Source organism: Brachyhypopomus gauderio, unplaced genomic scaffold, assembly GCF_052324685.1.
Source record: "Brachyhypopomus gauderio isolate BG-103 unplaced genomic scaffold, BGAUD_0.2 sc67, whole genome shotgun sequence".
Lineage (NCBI taxonomy): Eukaryota > Metazoa > Chordata > Actinopteri > Gymnotiformes > Hypopomidae > Brachyhypopomus > Brachyhypopomus gauderio.
The window spans coordinates 2,026,481-2,045,444 of record NW_027506888.1 but is presented as its reverse complement, the minus strand read 5'-3'; the positions used below and the strand labels follow the sequence as shown (position 1 = coordinate 2,045,444).

Below are 18,964 nucleotides of genomic sequence, written 5' to 3'. Positions count from 1 at the left end.
ATATTTGGTTTGTCTGTAACGTGGTCTGTCTCTCTCTCAGGAATGAGACGCGTAGCGGGATCAGAATCAAAGTGCTACACATCCTCTCTTTTGTCCTCAGCACCAACAGGCAGCTTTATGAGGTCAGTATCTAGCACAAAGACTCCATTTCCCACAAACCCCCCCCACACAGTTCTCTGCCTCTCGGTTCAGTTCACACCTAAATGGCTGTTGGAGGCCAGAGAGCTGGGCTTTTGTTGGATCTGAGACCTGTACGGTGGGGGGGTGCCTACACTGTTTCTCTCCACTGCGCCTCCTACAGGAGGAGCTGATAGAGGTGGTGGTGATCCCCCAGCTGGGCCAGATAGCGGAGGACAGGGACCTGTGTGTGCGCAAGCAGGCCACCCAGCTGCTGGTGGACCTGGCCGAGGGCTGCAACACTCACCATTTCAACAGCCTGCTGGACATCATCGAAAAGGTGAACCACCCCTCGGGGGTTCTGGGGGTGGAGTCTTGAGTTCTGTGCTGGTATGGGGTTGCCCCCCCCCCCCCCCCCCCCCATATCTCTCTATATCTATCTCTCTATATCTGTCTCTCTCTCTATCTCTATATCTATCTATCTCTCTATCTCTCTATATCTATCTCTCTATATCTCTCTCTATCTCTCTCTATCTCTCTCTCTCTCTCTCTCCTGCCCGTCTCCCCCCCTGTTTTCAGAGTTAGTTCACAGTAGGTTTGTGTGGTGTTGTGCTGCCTCTCTGAGTGATACTGTCTCCCGTACAGGTGGCTAGTCGGCCGCTGGTCTGTACTGTGGACAGTGACGGGGACCTCATGGCTGAGTCTCCTATGGAGGACGTTAAGACTGCCATCCTGGGGCTGCTAGAAATACTGCAGGTACTCATGGACACACCCTCACACACACCCACACACACACACACACACGCTTGCCTCTTATGTCCGTGTGTTTCTCTTCCTCTCTCCATCCAGAGTAAAATGTACAGCCTGCCTGCCAGCCATGCGAGTCGAGTGTACGAGTTACTGATCGCTCACCTGCAGCTGCACTACAAGAACAAGCACTGCTCCGTCCTCGCCAGCTCCATACGCCTGCAGGTCAGAGGTCACGGTTCAAAGGTGGCAAACGGTGTGCGTGTACCACACACGAGACGACTAACTGTCTCCTGCTCTGACTCCCTCTCCCGCAGGTGTTTGATTTCATACTGCTGATGAGGGCGGATTCACTGCACCGTCTGGGGGTGCCCAACAAGGACGGAGTGCTCAGATTTAGTCCCTACTGCTACTGTGATGTGGGGTAATCTCACACACACACACACACTCTCACACACACACACACACACACACACACACAGATAATGACATGCTTTCTGAATCATTATCATAGACTAGTTTACTGCTGCTTTATGATGTGAGGGTTAAACTTTTAATGGTTTGTCTGATGTTTGTCTGGTGTGTCTTGACCCCCAGTGGAACAGAGAAGAGAGAGGTGGAGAAAAAACCATCAGGAACTGTCTCTCCACCCGCAGGGAGTCCTGCCCCAGTGGCCCCGCCCACATCTATCCGTACCGCCCACCTGCCCTATAGTCACGCCTTCAGTGTGTTACTGCAGTGCCTGAAGATGGTACACACCACTCCCACCACTTTGGGGACTTAGTTTTTCTCTTGTAACATAGATATTATGACTCATTTGGGGTGTCAAAACTGTGGTTGGTGCAGGGGTAATTCTGAGTGGATGTGTGGTTGGTGCAGGGGTAATTCTGAGTGGATGTGTGGTTGGTGCAGGGGTAATTCTGAGTGGATGTGTGGTTGGTGCAGGGGTAATTCTGAGTGGATGTGTGGTTGGTGCAGGGGTAATTCTGAGTGGATGTGTGGTTGGTGCAGGGGTAATTCTGAGTGGATGTGTGGTTGGTGCAGGGGTAATTCTGAGTGGATGTGTGGTTGGTGCAGGGGTAATTCTGAGTGGATGTGTGGTTGGTGCAGGGGTAATTCTGAGTGGATGTGTGGTTGGTGCAGGGGTAATTCTGAGTGGATGTGTGGTTGGTGCAGGGGTAATTCTGAGTGGATGTGTGGTTGGTGCAGGGGTAATTCTGAGTGGATGTGTGGTTGGTGCAGGGGTAATTCTGAGTGGATGTGTGGTTGGTGCAGGGGTAATTCTGAGTGGATGTGTGGTTGGTGCAGGGGTAATTCTGAGTGGATGTGTGGTTGGTAGGAGACGGACTGGAAGGTTCTGAAGATGCTTCTGGATAAGCTGCCATGGACTCTGCAGTACAAAGTTCTGCTCCTCACCTCCCCCTGCAATGTGGATCACCTCTGCTCTACACTCTGCTCTATGGTACACACACACACACACACACACACACACACACACACACACACACACACACACACACACACACACACGGCCTGCGTCAGACATGCCCTCTACTGCATGCTTCTGTCTTGTATGTTCTATAACCATAAATCATTCCCACAATGGCCACATGGCCCACTCTGATGATGAATTTAAATCATTGACATCCCAGATCCTGAATGTCCAACACAGACCGTGTGTGTGTGTGTGTGTGTGTGTGTGTGTGTGTGTGTGTGTGTGTGTGTGTGTGTGTGTGTGTGTGTGTGTGTGTGTGTGTGTGTGTGTGTGTGTGTGTGTGTGTGTAGGTGACGGATCGTTTGATCTCAGAGAAACTGAAGCGTACCCCAGATGGGTTCTCCCGCACTGATGTTCAGCTGGCTGTAGTTCCAGTTCTCACTGCCCTCACATCCTACCACAGCTATCTAGAACAGTCCAGACAGGTAACACACACACACACCCTACATCCTACCACAGCTATCTAGAACAGTCCAGACAGGTAACACACACACACCCTACCACAGCTATCTAGAACAGTCCAGACAGGTAACACACACACACCCTACCACAGCTATCTAGAACAGTCCAGACAGGTAACACACACACACCCTACCACAGCTATCTAGAACAGTCCAGACAGGTAACACACACCCTACATCCTACCACAGCTATCTAGAACAGTCCAGACAGGTAACACACACACACACCCTACATCCTACCACAGCTATCTAGAACAGTCCAGACAGGTAACACACACACACCCTACCACAGCTATCTAGAACAGTCCAGACAGGTAACACACACACACCCTACCACAGCTATCTAGAACAGTCCAGACAGGTAACACACACCCTACATCCTACCACAGCTATCTAGAACAGTCCAGACAGGTAACACACACACACCCTACATCCTACCACAGCTATCTAGAACAGTCCAGACAGGTAACACACACACACACACACACCCTACATCCTACCACAGCTATCTAGAACAGTCCAGACAGGTAACACACACACCCTACATCCTACCACAGCTATCTAGAACAGTCCAGACAGGTAACACACACCCTACATCCTACCACAGCTATCTAGAACAGTCCAGACAGGTAACACACACCCTACATCCTACCACAGCTATCTAGAACAGTCCAGACAGGTAACACACACACACCCTACATCCTACCACAGCTATCTAGAACAGTCCAGACAGGTAACACACACACACACACCCTACATCCTACCACAGCTATCTAGAACAGTCCAGACAGGTAACACACACACACCCTACATCCTACCACAGCTATCTAGAACAGTCCAGACAGGTAACACACACACCCTACATCCTACCACAGCTATCTAGAACAGTCCAGACAGGTAACACACACACACACACACACCCTACATCCTACCACAGCTATCTAGAACAGTCCAGACAGGTAACACACACACCCTACATCCTACCACAGCTATCTAGAACAGTCCAGACAGGTAACACACACCCTACATCCTACCACAGCTATCTAGAACAGTCCAGACAGGTAACACACACACACACACACACACACACCCTACATCCTACCACAGCTATCTAGAACAGTCCAGACAGGTAACACACACACCCTACATCCTACCACAGCTATCTAGAACAGTCCAGACAGGTAACACACACCCTACATCCTACCACAGCTATCTAGAACAGTCCAGACAGGTAACACACACACACCCTACATCCTACCACAGCTATCTAGAACAGTCCAGACAGGTAACACACACACACACCCTACATCCTACCACAGCTATCTAGAACAGTCCAGACAGGTAACACACACACACACACACCCTACATCCTACCACAGCTATCTAGAACAGTCCAGACAGGTAACACACACACCCTACATCCTACCACAGCTATCTAGAACAGTCCAGACAGGTAACACACACACACACCCTATATCCTACCACAGCTATCTAGAACAGTCCAGACAGGTAACACACACACACACACACCCTACATCCTACCACAGCTATCTAGAACAGTCCAGACAGGTAACACACACACACACCCTACATCCTACCACAGCTATCTAGAACAGTCCAGACAGGTAGCACACACACACACACACACCCTACATCCTACCACAGCTATCTAGAACAGTCCAGACAGGTAACACACACACACCCTACATCCTACCACAGCTATCTAGAACAGTCCAGACAGGTAACACACACACACCCTACATCCTACCACAGCTATCTAGAACAGTCCAGACAGGTAACACACACACACACACACCCCTTACATCCTACCACAGCTATCTAGAACAGTCCAGACAGGTAACACACACACACCCTACATCCTACCACAGCTATCTAGAACAGTCCAGACAGGTAACACACACACACCCTACATCCTACCACAGCTATCTAGAACAGTCCAGACAGGTAACACACACACACACCCTACATCCTACCACAGCTATCTAGAACAGTCCAGACAGGTAACACACACACACACCCTACATCCTACCACAGCTATCTAGAACAGTCCAGACAGGTAACACACACACACCCTACATCCTACCACAGCTATCTAGAACAGTCCAGACAGGTAACACACACACACCCTACATCCTACCACAGCTATCTAGAACAGTCCAGACAGGTAACACACACACACACCCTACATCCTACCACAGCTATCTAGAACAGTCCAGACAGGTAACACACACACACACACCCTACATCCTACCACAGCTATCTAGAACAGTCCAGACAGGTAACACACACACACACACCCTACATCCTACCACAGCTATCTAGAACAGTCCAGACAGGTAACACACACACACACACCCTACATCCTACCACAGCTATCTAGAACAGTCCAGACAGGTAACACACACACACCCTACATCCTACCACAGCTATCTAGAACAGTCCAGACAGGTAACACACACACACCCTACATCCTACCACAGCTATCTAGAACAGTCCAGACAGGTAACACACACACACACCCTACATCCTACCACAGCTATCTAGAACAGTCCAGACAGGTAACACACACACACACCCTACATCCTACCACAGCTATCTAGAACAGTCCAGACAGGTAACACACACACACACACACCCTACATCCTACCACAGCTATCTAGAACAGTCCAGACAGGTAACACACACACACCCTACATCCTACCACAGCTATCTAGAACAGTCCAGACAGGTAACACACACACACACCCTACATCCTACCACAGCTATCTAGAACAGTCCAGACAGGTAACACACACACACCCCTTACATCCTACCACAGCTATCTAGAACAGTCCAGACAGGTAACACACACACACACCCCTTACATCCTACCACAGCTATCTAGAACAGTCCAGACAGGTAAAACACACACACCCTACATCCTACCACCGCTATCTAGAACAGTCCAGACAGGTAACACACACACACCCTACATCCTACCACAGCTATCTAGAACAGTCCAGACAGGTAACACACACACACACCCTACATCCTACCACAGCTATCTAGAACAGTCCAGACAGGTAACACACACACACACACACACACACACACACACACACACCCTACATCCTACCACAGCTATCTAGAACAGTCCAGACAGGTAACACACACACACACCCTACATCCTACCACAGCTATCTAGAACAGTCCAGACAGGTAACACACACACACACACACACACACACACACACACACCCTACATCCTACCACAGCTATCTAGAACAGTCCAGACAGGTAACACACACACACCCTACATCCTACCACAGCTATCTAGAACAGTCCAGACAGGTAACACACACACACCCTACATCCTACCACAGCTATCTAGAACAGTCCAGACAGGTAACACACACACACACACACCCTACATCCTACCACAGCTATCTAGAACAGTCCAGACAGGTAACACACACACACACACACACACACACCCTACATCAGGGGTACTCAACTGGCGGACCGCGGTCCGGATCCGGACCCGAACGCAGTCCTGTCCGGACCCAATCTCATTCCTGATTAACTGGATACGGACTAAAACAAAACCGTAGCATTTATTTCAGGGCTATTGAAAAAACACTCCGTCACGAGTGTTACGTTCGCCACCCCCCGCTCAACAACTTACGTTCGCCACCCCGCTCAACAACTTACGTTCGCCGCCCCCCCCGCTCAACAACTTACGTTCGCCACCCCCGCCGCACCGGACCTCAGGTCACAGGTATCTGCCAAAATTGGACCGCGGACAAATTTAGTTGAGTACGCCTGCCCTACATCCTACCACAGCTATCTAGATCAGTCCAGACAGGTAACACACACACACACACCCTACATCCTACCACAGCTATCTAGAACAGTCCAGACAGGTAATTCACACACACCCTACATCCTACCACAGCTATCAGTCCAGACGGGTCACACATTAATTCTCATTCCTCCCCCAGAGGGAGCTGGTGCAGTGTCTGGAGACTGGCCTGATCTATCGCTGTGCTAAGCAGTGTGTGGTGGCTCTCACTATGTGCACCGTGGAGATGCCAGACATCATGATCAAGCTTCTTCCCGCGCTCATCGTGAAGCTCACGCACATCTCTGCAACGGTTGCCATGGCCTCGCCCATGCTGGAGTTCCTGTCCAGTGAGTGGCAACGTTTCACTCTCAGCCCCTCCTACGTGTGCCATGGTTACAGTCACCATGGAGACTCGTTTGGGTGGATTGTTGGTGGATACATTGGTGGATAGTTATTTTTTTGTTTATTTACATTGTATTTTTGTTTGTTTTATATATTTTCTGCAGTTAATTGCAGGAGTTTTTCCTCTGTTTCCTAGAATAGAAAATATTTTTTGTAATGAATCTATCTGTCTCTCAGCTCTAGTGCGATTACCTCACCTGTATGCTAACTTCGTGGCGGAGCAGTATGTCAGTGTGTTTGCCATCTCACTGCCCTACACAAACCCTTCCAAGTGAGCCCTGCTGTTGAAACACACACATCTCCCACCGTTGTTTACATCGTGCCTGAAATGGAGCTTCATCTCTCTCTCTCTCTCTCTCTCTCTCTCTCTCTCTCTCTCTCTCTCTCTCTCTCTCTCTAGGTTTAATCAGTACATAGTGTCCCTCGCCCATCATGTCATCGCTATGTGGTTCATCCGCTGCAGACTCCCTTTCAGGAAAGATTTTGTGCAGTACATCACCAAGGTGAGTGAACGTGTGTGTAGACACCATGTCTCTGACATGATAACTCTTCTAGTCCACTCCTAGATTTATAATCTTTTTGATTTTTCTCTCTCTCTTTCCTCCCACACAATGGTGTACACACACAAACGTGTGCAGGGTCTTCGCTCCAACGCTCTGCTGCCATTTGATGACACGCACGAACCGAGCAACTTCAGAACTCGTAGCACCAGTCTGAATGAGAGGCCAAAGAGGTACACACACACACACACACACACACTTGTACATAACAGCACAGCATGGTTTTCCTCACGCCGGTATGTGTCATAACACTTCAAGCATGATGGCCATTGAACTTTAGTTCTATGATGATGATGATGATGATGATGATGGTTCTGGCACACCATTGCATTTGTTTGTTTGGTGCCGCTCATCCACTGGTCTGGCTGTGGGATGATTTGAAACTTTCCATGTTCGGATTCTTCTCCCTGCCTGTAGTCTCTGTCTGCACAGTTGTGTGGCATATCCCACAGTCATCCCAGCACATCCAAATAATCCATAAATGAATCCGTCATGCGTGCGCACACACACACGAAAACATTCAACAAGTTTTAACCCTGGGTTGTCTCATTTTCTAAGTGCCGATATCCACGTGAGTGACGAGTCTTTGTAACCAATCAGACTTGTTCTCCCACCTCTCCCCTCCCAGCTTAAAGCACCTCCATCTCTCTGATTGGTCCCAGTGGCTGCCACTTAAAAGCTCCATATAGGTGGAGGTTAAGGCCATCTGACTCTCTCAGTCCAGGTGTTGTGGTAGTGGGAGGTGTTTATAGAGTTGAATGGAATAAATCCTGATACAACAGAAGCCCTTCTCTCTCTCCCTCCCCTCACCCCCTCTCTCTCCTTTCTTCTCTCTCTCTCTCTCTCTCTCTCTCTCTCTCTCTCCCCTCCTCTCCTATTCTCCTCCCCCTTCCTCCTCCTCTCATGGCCTCTTAATTTTTCATTATCTAAAAACGACTAGTCTCTTCTCTCCCTTCTATTTCTCCCGTTTTCTTCCACCTCTAAGTTGTACAGGCATAGATGAGCAGCCGTTAGCTCATGGCAGCTATCCAACTGTAAAATATCCATATTGTACACATTAACAGGCTCCTCTAACAATACATTCTACCGTATTAACCCTGTGTAAATTGGAGACAATCGCCCTCACATTGTGAAGGGGACGACTTCGGATTCTGCTCCCCACATCACCCAGGTTACCTCTCCATAGCAACCTGTATCTCTTTCCCATTGGTCCTTAATCTGTTTGCTTGCTTGTGTGGTCAGAACATAGGATTTCAGACTAAGAAATTCTGCAATTGGCCTAATTTTGTTAATCTTTTTTTCTTTTCTTTTTTATTAAAAGACAAGGTCACACGTCCTCTGTTCCAACCACACAGCTCCACATGATCAGCCCACATTAGTTTGTGTTGACATCTTCATTTGTTACTCAAGCACACGGTCATACGCACAAACATGGCTTCCATCGTCCTTTGTTGTGATGTCTGTACTGATGATCATTGCAGTGTGCTTTGCCTTTCCTTTCCTAAACGATTTCTTTTTATCCCTCGGTTTCATTCCTTTTGTGGAATGCTGAAAATGCTGCCTTGTTGTGTTTTTATCTTTTGTTCTCTCTCTCTCCCCTAGTTCTTTCCTCCTTTTTACATGTTTCCTGTCTGTTTTTGAGTCTGCACTGCTGACCAAGTTCCTTTTTGTTTTCCTTTTGCTTCCTTGTTTGACTCCTCCCCCCTCATCTGATTGGGCCGTGTGGTGGGCGTGGTTTTGGGGCTCACCGACAATGTGGATCCCTATCCTTTGATTGGCCTCCACCTCCTTCACTCACTCCGCTCCATCAACCGTCCACGACTGTCGACCTACTCTGTACCTACGCTGTGTCCCGTCGCGGGTCCATACCGGAATGTTGCGGACCGTACGGATGTTGGATGACTCGACCTTTTGTGGCTTTGTGACTTCACACCCGACCTCCAAAAAAAAAAAAAAAAAAATGTCAACCCTACAACCAATCCGAATCTTTCCCTTCCGAAACCGACGCTGCGTTTCCTGGCAACGACTGCTCTGTGATTCGCTGAGGCAGTCTGCGGACAGCCAAAGTGTCCAAGCAGAGTCAGAGCGCTAACTCTCCCGTTAAAGAGCTGAAAGATCTCTCGGCCATGGACGCCTTCCGTTCCCGAAGCATCAGCGTATCCGAGCACGCGGTGCGCAGGTAGAGCATTCTGGGTAACCTCAGCAAACACATTACCACAGCCACCAGTGTCTGCTCCTCTTCCATACTTTAATTCATTCATTTTGGGGAAGGGGGGTGGGTTCTCCTGGAATGATTTTAGGGTGATGGGAGGGGCTTGCTAGTGGAATGGGCTTTAAGGGTAGGGATGGTCGTTGTCATGGCAATGCGGCGGTGATGGGCGGTTCTAGAATGTGGCAGATATGGGGTGGGAAAGAGCATGTTGGAGGAGATTGTAATTTCCTTTGTTGCTGCATGCAGTGGGTGCCTTTAAAACTTGATTTGCACGGGTGTGGCTCTCTTGATCCAGCTTTTACACCTTATTTTGTTCTTTTTATTTATTTTTCTCCTTGTCTGTGCTTGCTTTACTTTAGTTAAGGTGTGTGTTTGTGTTTCTCGACGCATTGGCTTCAGCTAACAGATCAACATATGACCAAAAACAGCTGCTTACAGGAAGCATGCACAGTGAAAAAAGGGCTGGACTGTTTCACTGTCTTGACCTATTCCAGATGTTTATAGCGTTGGACAAGTGCAGTTACTCTCTTGAACACAAAGGGGCGCTCTTACACAATGCACCTGCTACGCTTGCTGTGTGTTGCTCTTTTTCCTGATTCCACACAGAGTGCAGTGTCATGAAACCTATAATGGACACACATTATATTACCTTCTTGAGATGCAGGTAATGTATTGAGTGTCACTTTGACCACTGAGGATATTTATGTGTTTACACTCAACACGAAGTCAGTTATATGGCCTTGGCAATTGGTTTTTACTGAGCATTTTATTTAGGTTGAGGTGTTCATTGCAAAATACTCAGAAAATGTTTCACCATTAGTTTCTTCCCTTCCCGGCTCTCTGCTTTTATAGTTACAGTATACCATAATTTTAGTTTATACTGGTGAATTCCGATCTGACTTCACAAGACCGTCTGTGCGTTAAATGACGACAGCAGGGGGCAGTATGGCATCAGTGTAGTTTTGACATCACTTGCCAAAGCAAAGAAGAAATTCCTCGTGATTCACTTTGCCCAGACCACTGCGCACATGTCTGCGCTTAACCTTTTAACCCCAATTCACTTTCAGACCAGGAATTATTTATCAGTTTACAGTTCACATCCAACCAGGGAGTTGTACCCAAATCACCGCCACTCACCAATACATGGACAAACACTCCTGTACTTGAATCTTAATCAAATGTAGTGTTATTGAGGGCACACATCAAAGATCTTCTCACCTCCCCCGACGGGCCTCATTCCTTATTTTGCAACTCTTGACGGGGTCCTGGGTGGGTGGTGGACTCGATGTAACGAGTAAACAGTGAGACTAGCATTATGCAGGTGACGCCATGTCAAGCGGTACGTACATCAAAAGTCTCTAATACATCTAAAGACACGATGGGCAAAATAGTCCTTTAATTAAATACATGTACCGTAGCTGGCATTCTGTTCGCTCTAAACCGCTCCCGGGTGAAAACAACGTTTAATTCCCCGAGCAAGTGTGCCTGCACGGTACTATGACTTGCCCAGTCGGACACTACTGTCCTGATATTGAACATCACTTCACTAAGCACAAACTGGCTGCTTTGTCTCTCAGTAGCAACTTTCAAACGCCTGCTTAAAAAAATATTATTAATTTCTCGGCCCAATATTGCGCAAATGCGTTTCACTGAATGATAAAACACTCACTCTTATCTTAGCGCTGGGTGTAACAGGTTCATCCAGTCTGCTCGATGTAGGGAACCATGTTCTAACGGGAACACCGTGTTTGTGACAGGCCTGTTCAGTTAAACAACAAACTTGATTGACTTCCACCTTCATACTCACGTCACTTCAATACTGCCGCGTACTTGGAGGGGTAAGAAGGTAACTGATAAACTGCCGACGCCCCCCGCCGGGAAATAAGTGTGTTGCCAGGTTGTTTAGAGTGAGGGCGAATGGTGAAATATTGTCTGTTTATGCTGCTGTGATGAGCTCCAAAGGACGGCTAATTCTGAAGTGCTTGTTTTAGACCATGGTGTGCGGTCCATAAAGGCTCCAACGCAGGGACCGAACAGCTATTACGGACACCCCCTCACACACTGTTTCTAAACGGTCTCGTCAGGTCACCTCTCGGCCCGATAGCTTTAGATGATATTGGATGTCCGTTTGCAGCCAGATAAGACTGGGAGACCAGTCCAAATTGGCCGGTATACAAAACTCCTGGCTCAGTAAAACGCTTGTGTTCTTATGATGAAATAAACAAACAAACAATGACTACGTTTCTAAGTAGACGGCTGTGTCCGATTTAGCTGCCGGGGTCTTGGGGGTGTGAGGTAAAGAACAACTGGGACTTGGCTGGAGTTGATGGCTGTTTGGCAGAGATGGTTCACAAGCGAAAATGTCATCTGGATATTAATAAATGTTCATCTTAAATGTTACACAACAGACGATGTGAGGATTGGTAGCAGAAAAAAAAGTCTAGGATTTTAAGGTATTTCCCCACACTTTCATCACAGGTACATGTCTTCTAGTTAGGCTCTCTTGGTCTGTATGTTGTAGTTGCTGTCTCTGAAGGACATGAAAGCCTCTTCTAGTCCTGCCTCTCTCTCTCTCTCTCTCTCTTTCTCTCTCTCTCTACCCTCCTCCACTCCTTATGTCCCTCATTCCCTTAATCATTTCACCCATTTCCATTTTCTCGCTCGCTCTCTCTCGCTCTCTCTCGCTCTCTCTCTCGCTCTCTCTCTCTCGTGCAACATCCTTCATTCTCTTGGTTTTTTAATATTGGATTTCAGAAGGAGATGTGTGGGAGTGTATGGAAGTGTGGTTAGATTACTGGTCCCTGTTGCATGAGACACAGCAGGCACAAAGACCAACTGTCTGAGACCTGCTTAAGTGTTGGATTGGAATTTGTCACATTTAAATATTGCTGGAGTTTAAACCTTAGTCAGGGCTGTTCTAAAAGAAGGTCTGTGTGTATGTGCACGCATGTGTGTGAGAGAGAGCAAGAGAATGTGTTTGCTCCTTGCACAAACTGCTATACTTCTTTTCAGGACGCCTGTGCTGTCTTGTATGCAGTCATTAGTTCTGTGTGTGTAGGTCTATGTATAGCTTGTGGAGTGTTTCTGTGGGAGATCTCAAGGCCAGCCTTGCATACTCGTAGACCAAGTCCCAGCTAGGGTGGGTGGGTTGGTGTGTGTGTGTGTGTGTAGAAAGATAAAAGTCTTGTGTGTGTGTTTTAACTCTATGTGCATGACATTTTTGTGATTTTTCACTCCACATTTGAAAATCTGATGCATTACTTGTTGAAATCCAACTGTCCAAGAATCTTGTCACCTGTTCCAATGCTGCACGTACATTTCCACAGCAACCAATCCAGCTTTAACAGTCTAACTCGCACACTCACAACCAGCTTAGCTCACAACCTCAACTCTCGCACACACAGAACCCGCACACACAGAACCCGCACACACAGAACCAGCACACACAGAACCCGCACACACAGAACCAGCTCGGTCCAGCTGTAATTCCACAGGCCACACGTGTACCAGGCCTTCGTTAAGGATGGATTTCAGCTCGTTTTGGATCAGAGCCCCACTGGTTGAGCTGAGGTTGCAGTGGGCACTTTGACCTTTGACCATATTGAAAGTGTGTGTGTCTGTCTGTGTGTGTGAGTGAAGAATGCACACGTCCACTACAACATGCAGTCTAGGTTCAGCAGATGAGAATGCGGTGATGCAGGCGGACGATGTGCTGAAGACTGTCCACCTGGAGCTCACGGAGACCTGCCTGGACATGATGGCACGCTACGTCTTCTCCAACTTCTCTGCCCTGCCCAAGCGGTCTGTGTCTGTGTGTGTGTGTGTGTGTGTGTGTGTGTGTGTGTGTTTAAGTGGCATAATTAGTCAGTTGAATTTGTCCCTCTCTTTAACAATGTAGAGATGTATCTGTTATTTGCTAGTCTAGGGCACAAGCAGGTCTGTGGTTTATAGACCCAGAGAGGCTGGATAACTAGCTAGGTGATCTGTTTTGTGACAGCCATGATGAGAAGTTACACTGTTCTGAGAAGTCATGGTTAGTCGTGAGTTGAATGTCTGCTGAATGAGAATACAATGTAAGACTCATAAGACAAGACCTATTTGGGTTTTTTTTTTTCAAGCTTCTGCATTCTGAGCATTTGTGTGAAAAATATGTGTGTGAGAAACTTATTCAGTGAGATCAAATCGAGAGCAAGAATGGGCTCTTCATGCAGCTCGTGTTCTGTTTCTGAGCTGCAGTCCCTCCCCTCTGACCTGATTGGCTCTCTCTTCTTGTAGGTCTCCCAACGCCGAGTTCGCATTGGCTGGTGGGCCGAGCATGACCTGGCTGGTTGGCAACAAGCTGATTACCATAACGACCAGTGCTGGGTTACGGACGCAGGCCATGTTGGGACTTGATACGTCAGACAGACCTGGAGGAGGAGAGATGACCCGGTAAAAAAATAAAAAACAAAAAAAAAAACACGCACACATTACTTCCTTATCCACCAGGGGGCAGTGTACCAAGCTCCCTTCTGAGAAATGGCTCCATGGGGTCGTTGTTGTCTGCCCCCTGCAGGTCTGACCCATCACTGCACACCAGGCAGACCAAGGAGGCACCTGCCAAACTGGAGTCTCAGTCCAGCCAGCAGCTGAGCAGAGCTACACGCAACCGCCAGCGCTCCATGTCTGGTACACCATACACACACACCATACACACACACACACACACCATACACACACACACACACACCATACACACACACACACCATACACACACACACACCATACACACACACACACCATACACACACACACACACACACACACACACACACACACACACACACCATACACACACACACACACCATACACACACACACACACCATACATACACACACACACCATACATACACACACACACCATACACACCATACACACACACACACACCATACACACACACACCATACACACACCATACACACACACACACCATACACACACCATACACACACACACACCATACGCGCACACACCATACGCGCACACACCATACGCGCACACACCATACGCGCGCACGCACGCACACACCATACGCACGCACACACCGCACGCACACACACACACACCGCACGCACACACACACACACCGCACGCACACACACACACACCGCACGCACACACACACACACCGCACGCACACACACACACACCGCACGCACACACACACACACCGCACGCACACACACACCATACGCACACACATTTACACACACACACATACATTTACACACACACACATTTACACACACACATTTACACACACACACATTTACACACACACACACATTTACACACACACACATTTACACACACACACATACACACACACACACATACACACACACACATACACACACACACACATACACACACACACACACATTTACACACAGACACATACACACACACACACATACACACACACACAGAGGCTACATCTGTCCTTGTTACTATTTCTTCTTCTTTTTTCCCCCACTGTCTCTTGCTCATTCTTTACTGTGGCTTTAAATTGTTCTCGTTCTCTCTCTCTCTTTCTCTCTCTCTCTCGTCCCTCTCGTCCCTCTGCAGGTGGCCATGCCCTACGGGCCGGTCCTGCCCAGAGTCTCAGCCCTCTGGTTTCACCCTCAGAGGGAGAGTTTGGCGTTCCGATGCGGGAGGCATTGAGCTCCTCCAGGATGCCTGAAGACCTCCCCCATAGCTCCGCCCCCCACTGTGCCCTGCCCCTCAGAGACAAGGGCAGCCTGGCTGAGTTTGTTCCCATGCTGACACAGGGCTGGGCTGAGATATTCATACGCAGACCTTCAGGTGAGGAGGAGCCTTGTATAGGAGGAACCAGCACATGTATATGAACATTATAGATGTAGATGTTTAAATCACAACTAGGTGTCAATTCCAGGTTCAGAGATTAATAGTCCTCACCAGGATTTTGCTCAGGCTTCCTGGATTGTGTTGATTCCACTAATTTTACCTGGATTGCTAATTAGAAAATCTAGCAAGCTTGAGCAAAATCCTGGTGAGGACTTTTAATTTCTGAACCTGAAATTGACACCTCTAATCACAACATTCATTCTATGGGGTTCTAACGTTCCAGTAGTGTATGTATGGCTTTGCAAACAGATACGGCATTAATACAATGTCCATTAGTATTAAAATGCCTTAACACTGAAAATGACATCCTTAATACTGATGGTGCAAAGGTGTTCAACAAACAAGTATTCACTTGGTTTCTCCAATGTAATGCTGATTACATCTCTTAGAAGTAATAGACAACTCTGTGGTGCCTGAGGATGAATGAGTAACAATTGATCCTTTTGTGCCAGTTAATTATTGGTTCTGTTTAATACATTTACAGGTAGCACATCTAGATCAGTTGCACACTAAAGTACCACAGTTGGAATCTGAATGGTTAATTAAATTGTTCTTGACGAGAAAGTCTTTATTGTTAAGTCTCATTTTTAAGAAAATAGCAGAGGGTCCTTAAAAGGGGTGTAGTCTGTACATCATCCTGGAGGATCCGGAAGTGTGTAACTATAATATTGACCAGAGTCACACACACACACACACACACACACACACACACACACACACACACACACACACACACACACGAATATGCTTATACAGCACTGCTTTCAGTGCACCTGCTGGAGTTAATCAGAAACTGTGGGTCCGAAACAGCTGCGTTAGAGTCTGCGTGCTGACATTTTGTTGTGTTTAAAGGGCACAGTTGTGCACAACATGATTGCTAAACCCTGTTAACAAACACATGTTAACCAAGGATATAAAATTCATTTAAAAGGTCATTGAAGTTTTACGAACCCGGCACTATTAATACACACCAACACCATTAATACAGAGGTGTGTGTGTGTGTGTGTGTGTGTGTGTGTGTGTGTGTGTGTGTGTGTGTGTGTGTGTGTGTGTGTGTGTGTGTGTGTGTGTGTGTGTAGGTAACACCAGCTGGCTGATGCGTCTGGAGAACCCCCCGAGCCCGTTCTCCTCGGAACTGGACAGCATGCCCCTACAGGAGCTCTCCAGTGTTCTCATGGCTGTGGATGGTGGTAAAGAGCTTGAGACACGCCCCCCCGGCTCCTCATCAGATGGTGCCACAGGCCACGCCAAACCCAGCCTCATCCAGCGCTCCAACACAGGTGAGAGGGTCTCACTGCCCCACCCGTCTGCCTGCTCACCTGTCTCACCTCAGTGCGGAGGGAGAGACTTGCTCCTACATCTGGTTTCCTTTATGAAGCCCAAACGTCCCAGGAAGCCGTTGTGCCAAGAGACAACAAAAACTGGCCCTAAATCAGAAGTGTTTTGCATGAGCCCCATATATGCGGAACTTCTTCATGCTGATTCCTCTTACTGCTGTTACATTTGCTTCCTGTTGCCTTTTGTTCCATCTTGTTTCATCCGTGTGTGTTTTTTCCCTCTTGTGTCCACGACCTTACTAATTTATGTAGTAGTAGTGAGTGTTCTATGAAGCCTTTAATGTTCTCAGTAGGCCATGTTTGTGGTAGTGCTTCTGTTGTGATGTTTAACATTAGGACTACTGTGTGAGTGTTTTTCTCCTCTGCCTGAGTGTGTGATGCCCGTCACCATCCTCTGTCTTTTCCCCTCACTCCCCATTTCTTTGTGCTTGCTTGTGACATCTTTCATTCTTGTTTTCCCAGGTCCCAGGTGTATTTTTATCTTTTCTACTCCTATGCTGATTGGTTGCTGTCGTTTTATATTGTTTTTGTTTACTTGTTTATGTTTACTCCTGGTGGGTGTGTTGCTGCAGTGGGCTCTCTCTGCTCACTGTGCCCCTCCGATCAGCCAGGCAGGTTACATAGGAGTATATCCTGGGCAGGTATATCTTACCTGTGTGTGTATGTGTGTGTGTGCCACACACGCGAGAAGTGCGCACACATGCACACCCACACACTTTCATTTTGTTCTTATGGGTGCTTTTTAGTTTATCTGGTTATTAACATTGCTCAGTGAGAGTGTGCCATCAAGAAAAAGCAACAGCCAATCAGAATCAGTTTAAATAACTAATCAACCAATCACAGAGAAATGCAAATCAAGTGATGGTTATGATTCCTGATTAATCTTAATCATCCTGATTCATCTTAAGTTGTAGATATCTTTTGCTTGGCATCACTTACATTCATTATGACATCACAACTCTTTGATTCATGTTCCATCTCATTCAAGAATGTGACTTGACAAAGCAACAGTCGATCTTGGACCACATTAACATGAATGTCTGACCATATAGGGACATTTATATGCGTGTCTCTATGAATTTGAGTGTTCTGAACACTGGTTTCTGTTAGTTGTCCTTGAGATTCACAGATAAGTTCCTATCTTGAAAACAGTGTCTGGTCTTAGACTGCTGCTTGTAGCAAAATAAAATGCTTGTAATGAAATATATATGTCATTGACCCAGCATATATATTTGTAATGTACGTGCTTGTCTGTTATGAGTTATTTTGAAAGCATGCTTGGAAGGGAAGAAGTCTGTGACGAACCTAATGAATTGCTCTCATTGCTTGTGTGAACTTCATCTGCTTGAGTTTCTGTGAAGAAAATTGTTGGTGTCAGTCTTTGTTTGTTTGTTTTGGCTTTTACTAATATGGCCTAGATGCGAATATAAGCATCTTAAGCACGCCTCTTCCTCATTCCGCCCCTTTCCTTAGACTCGGTGGTTGAATTGGAGGAAGGTGGGCGGGGCAAAGCACCGGATTCGCCCTGTGATCCGCCAGAGATGGGAGAGTTTGAGGCCATGCCCTCTGACCCCATCATTATTGGTCCTGAGACGTCAAAGCCACCATCTGCCACGCTCAGCAGGGTGAGTGACATCTCTTGTATTAGAATACTGCTAAAATGCAGGAATCGGTGCTGAAACCTAGTAAGTGCAATACTAAACGATCACTGAGGTAGTTCTGGGGGCTTTTGGGCCTGGGTTCATGTACCGAGTAAGGTGGCTCCCTTCAACCTCCATTACAAACACATTACCATAGGTCCTGGCTTAGAAGTCGTTAAAAACTCCACAAATAGATGGGCCTTCAGTCTGCTTTTGAAGACAGCAGGGGACTCTGA

General features: G+C 47.4%; 1 protein-coding gene across 2 annotated transcripts in view; it reads left to right on the top strand.

The window, feature by feature from the left end:
* Positions 1 to 18,964, top strand: part of tsc2 (TSC complex subunit 2) — a 31,975-nt gene that overhangs the window by 5,882 nt on the left and 7,129 nt on the right. The window contains exons 14-32 of one of the 2 annotated variants that reach the window (XM_076989346.1): positions 41 to 122; positions 302 to 457; positions 763 to 873; positions 967 to 1,089; positions 1,182 to 1,288; positions 1,462 to 1,615; positions 2,204 to 2,326; positions 2,650 to 2,784; positions 6,822 to 7,011; positions 7,244 to 7,337; positions 7,467 to 7,569; positions 7,705 to 7,799; positions 9,677 to 9,805; positions 13,478 to 13,639; positions 14,114 to 14,269; positions 14,394 to 14,506; positions 15,451 to 15,687; positions 16,831 to 17,031; positions 18,562 to 18,713. In XM_076989346.1, the coding sequence (XP_076845461.1) occupies positions 41 to 122; positions 302 to 457; positions 763 to 873; positions 967 to 1,089; positions 1,182 to 1,288; positions 1,462 to 1,615; positions 2,204 to 2,326; positions 2,650 to 2,784; positions 6,822 to 7,011; positions 7,244 to 7,337; positions 7,467 to 7,569; positions 7,705 to 7,799; positions 9,677 to 9,805; positions 13,478 to 13,639; positions 14,114 to 14,269; positions 14,394 to 14,506; positions 15,451 to 15,687; positions 16,831 to 17,031; positions 18,562 to 18,713 (2,623 nt within the window). The remainder of the gene's footprint in view (positions 1 to 40; positions 123 to 301; positions 458 to 762; positions 874 to 966; positions 1,090 to 1,181; positions 1,289 to 1,461; positions 1,616 to 2,203; positions 2,327 to 2,649; positions 2,785 to 6,821; positions 7,012 to 7,243; positions 7,338 to 7,466; positions 7,570 to 7,704; positions 7,800 to 9,676; positions 9,806 to 13,477; positions 13,640 to 14,113; positions 14,270 to 14,393; positions 14,507 to 15,450; positions 15,688 to 16,830; positions 17,032 to 18,561; positions 18,714 to 18,964) is intronic. The other variant, XM_076989347.1, reaches the window with a different exon arrangement.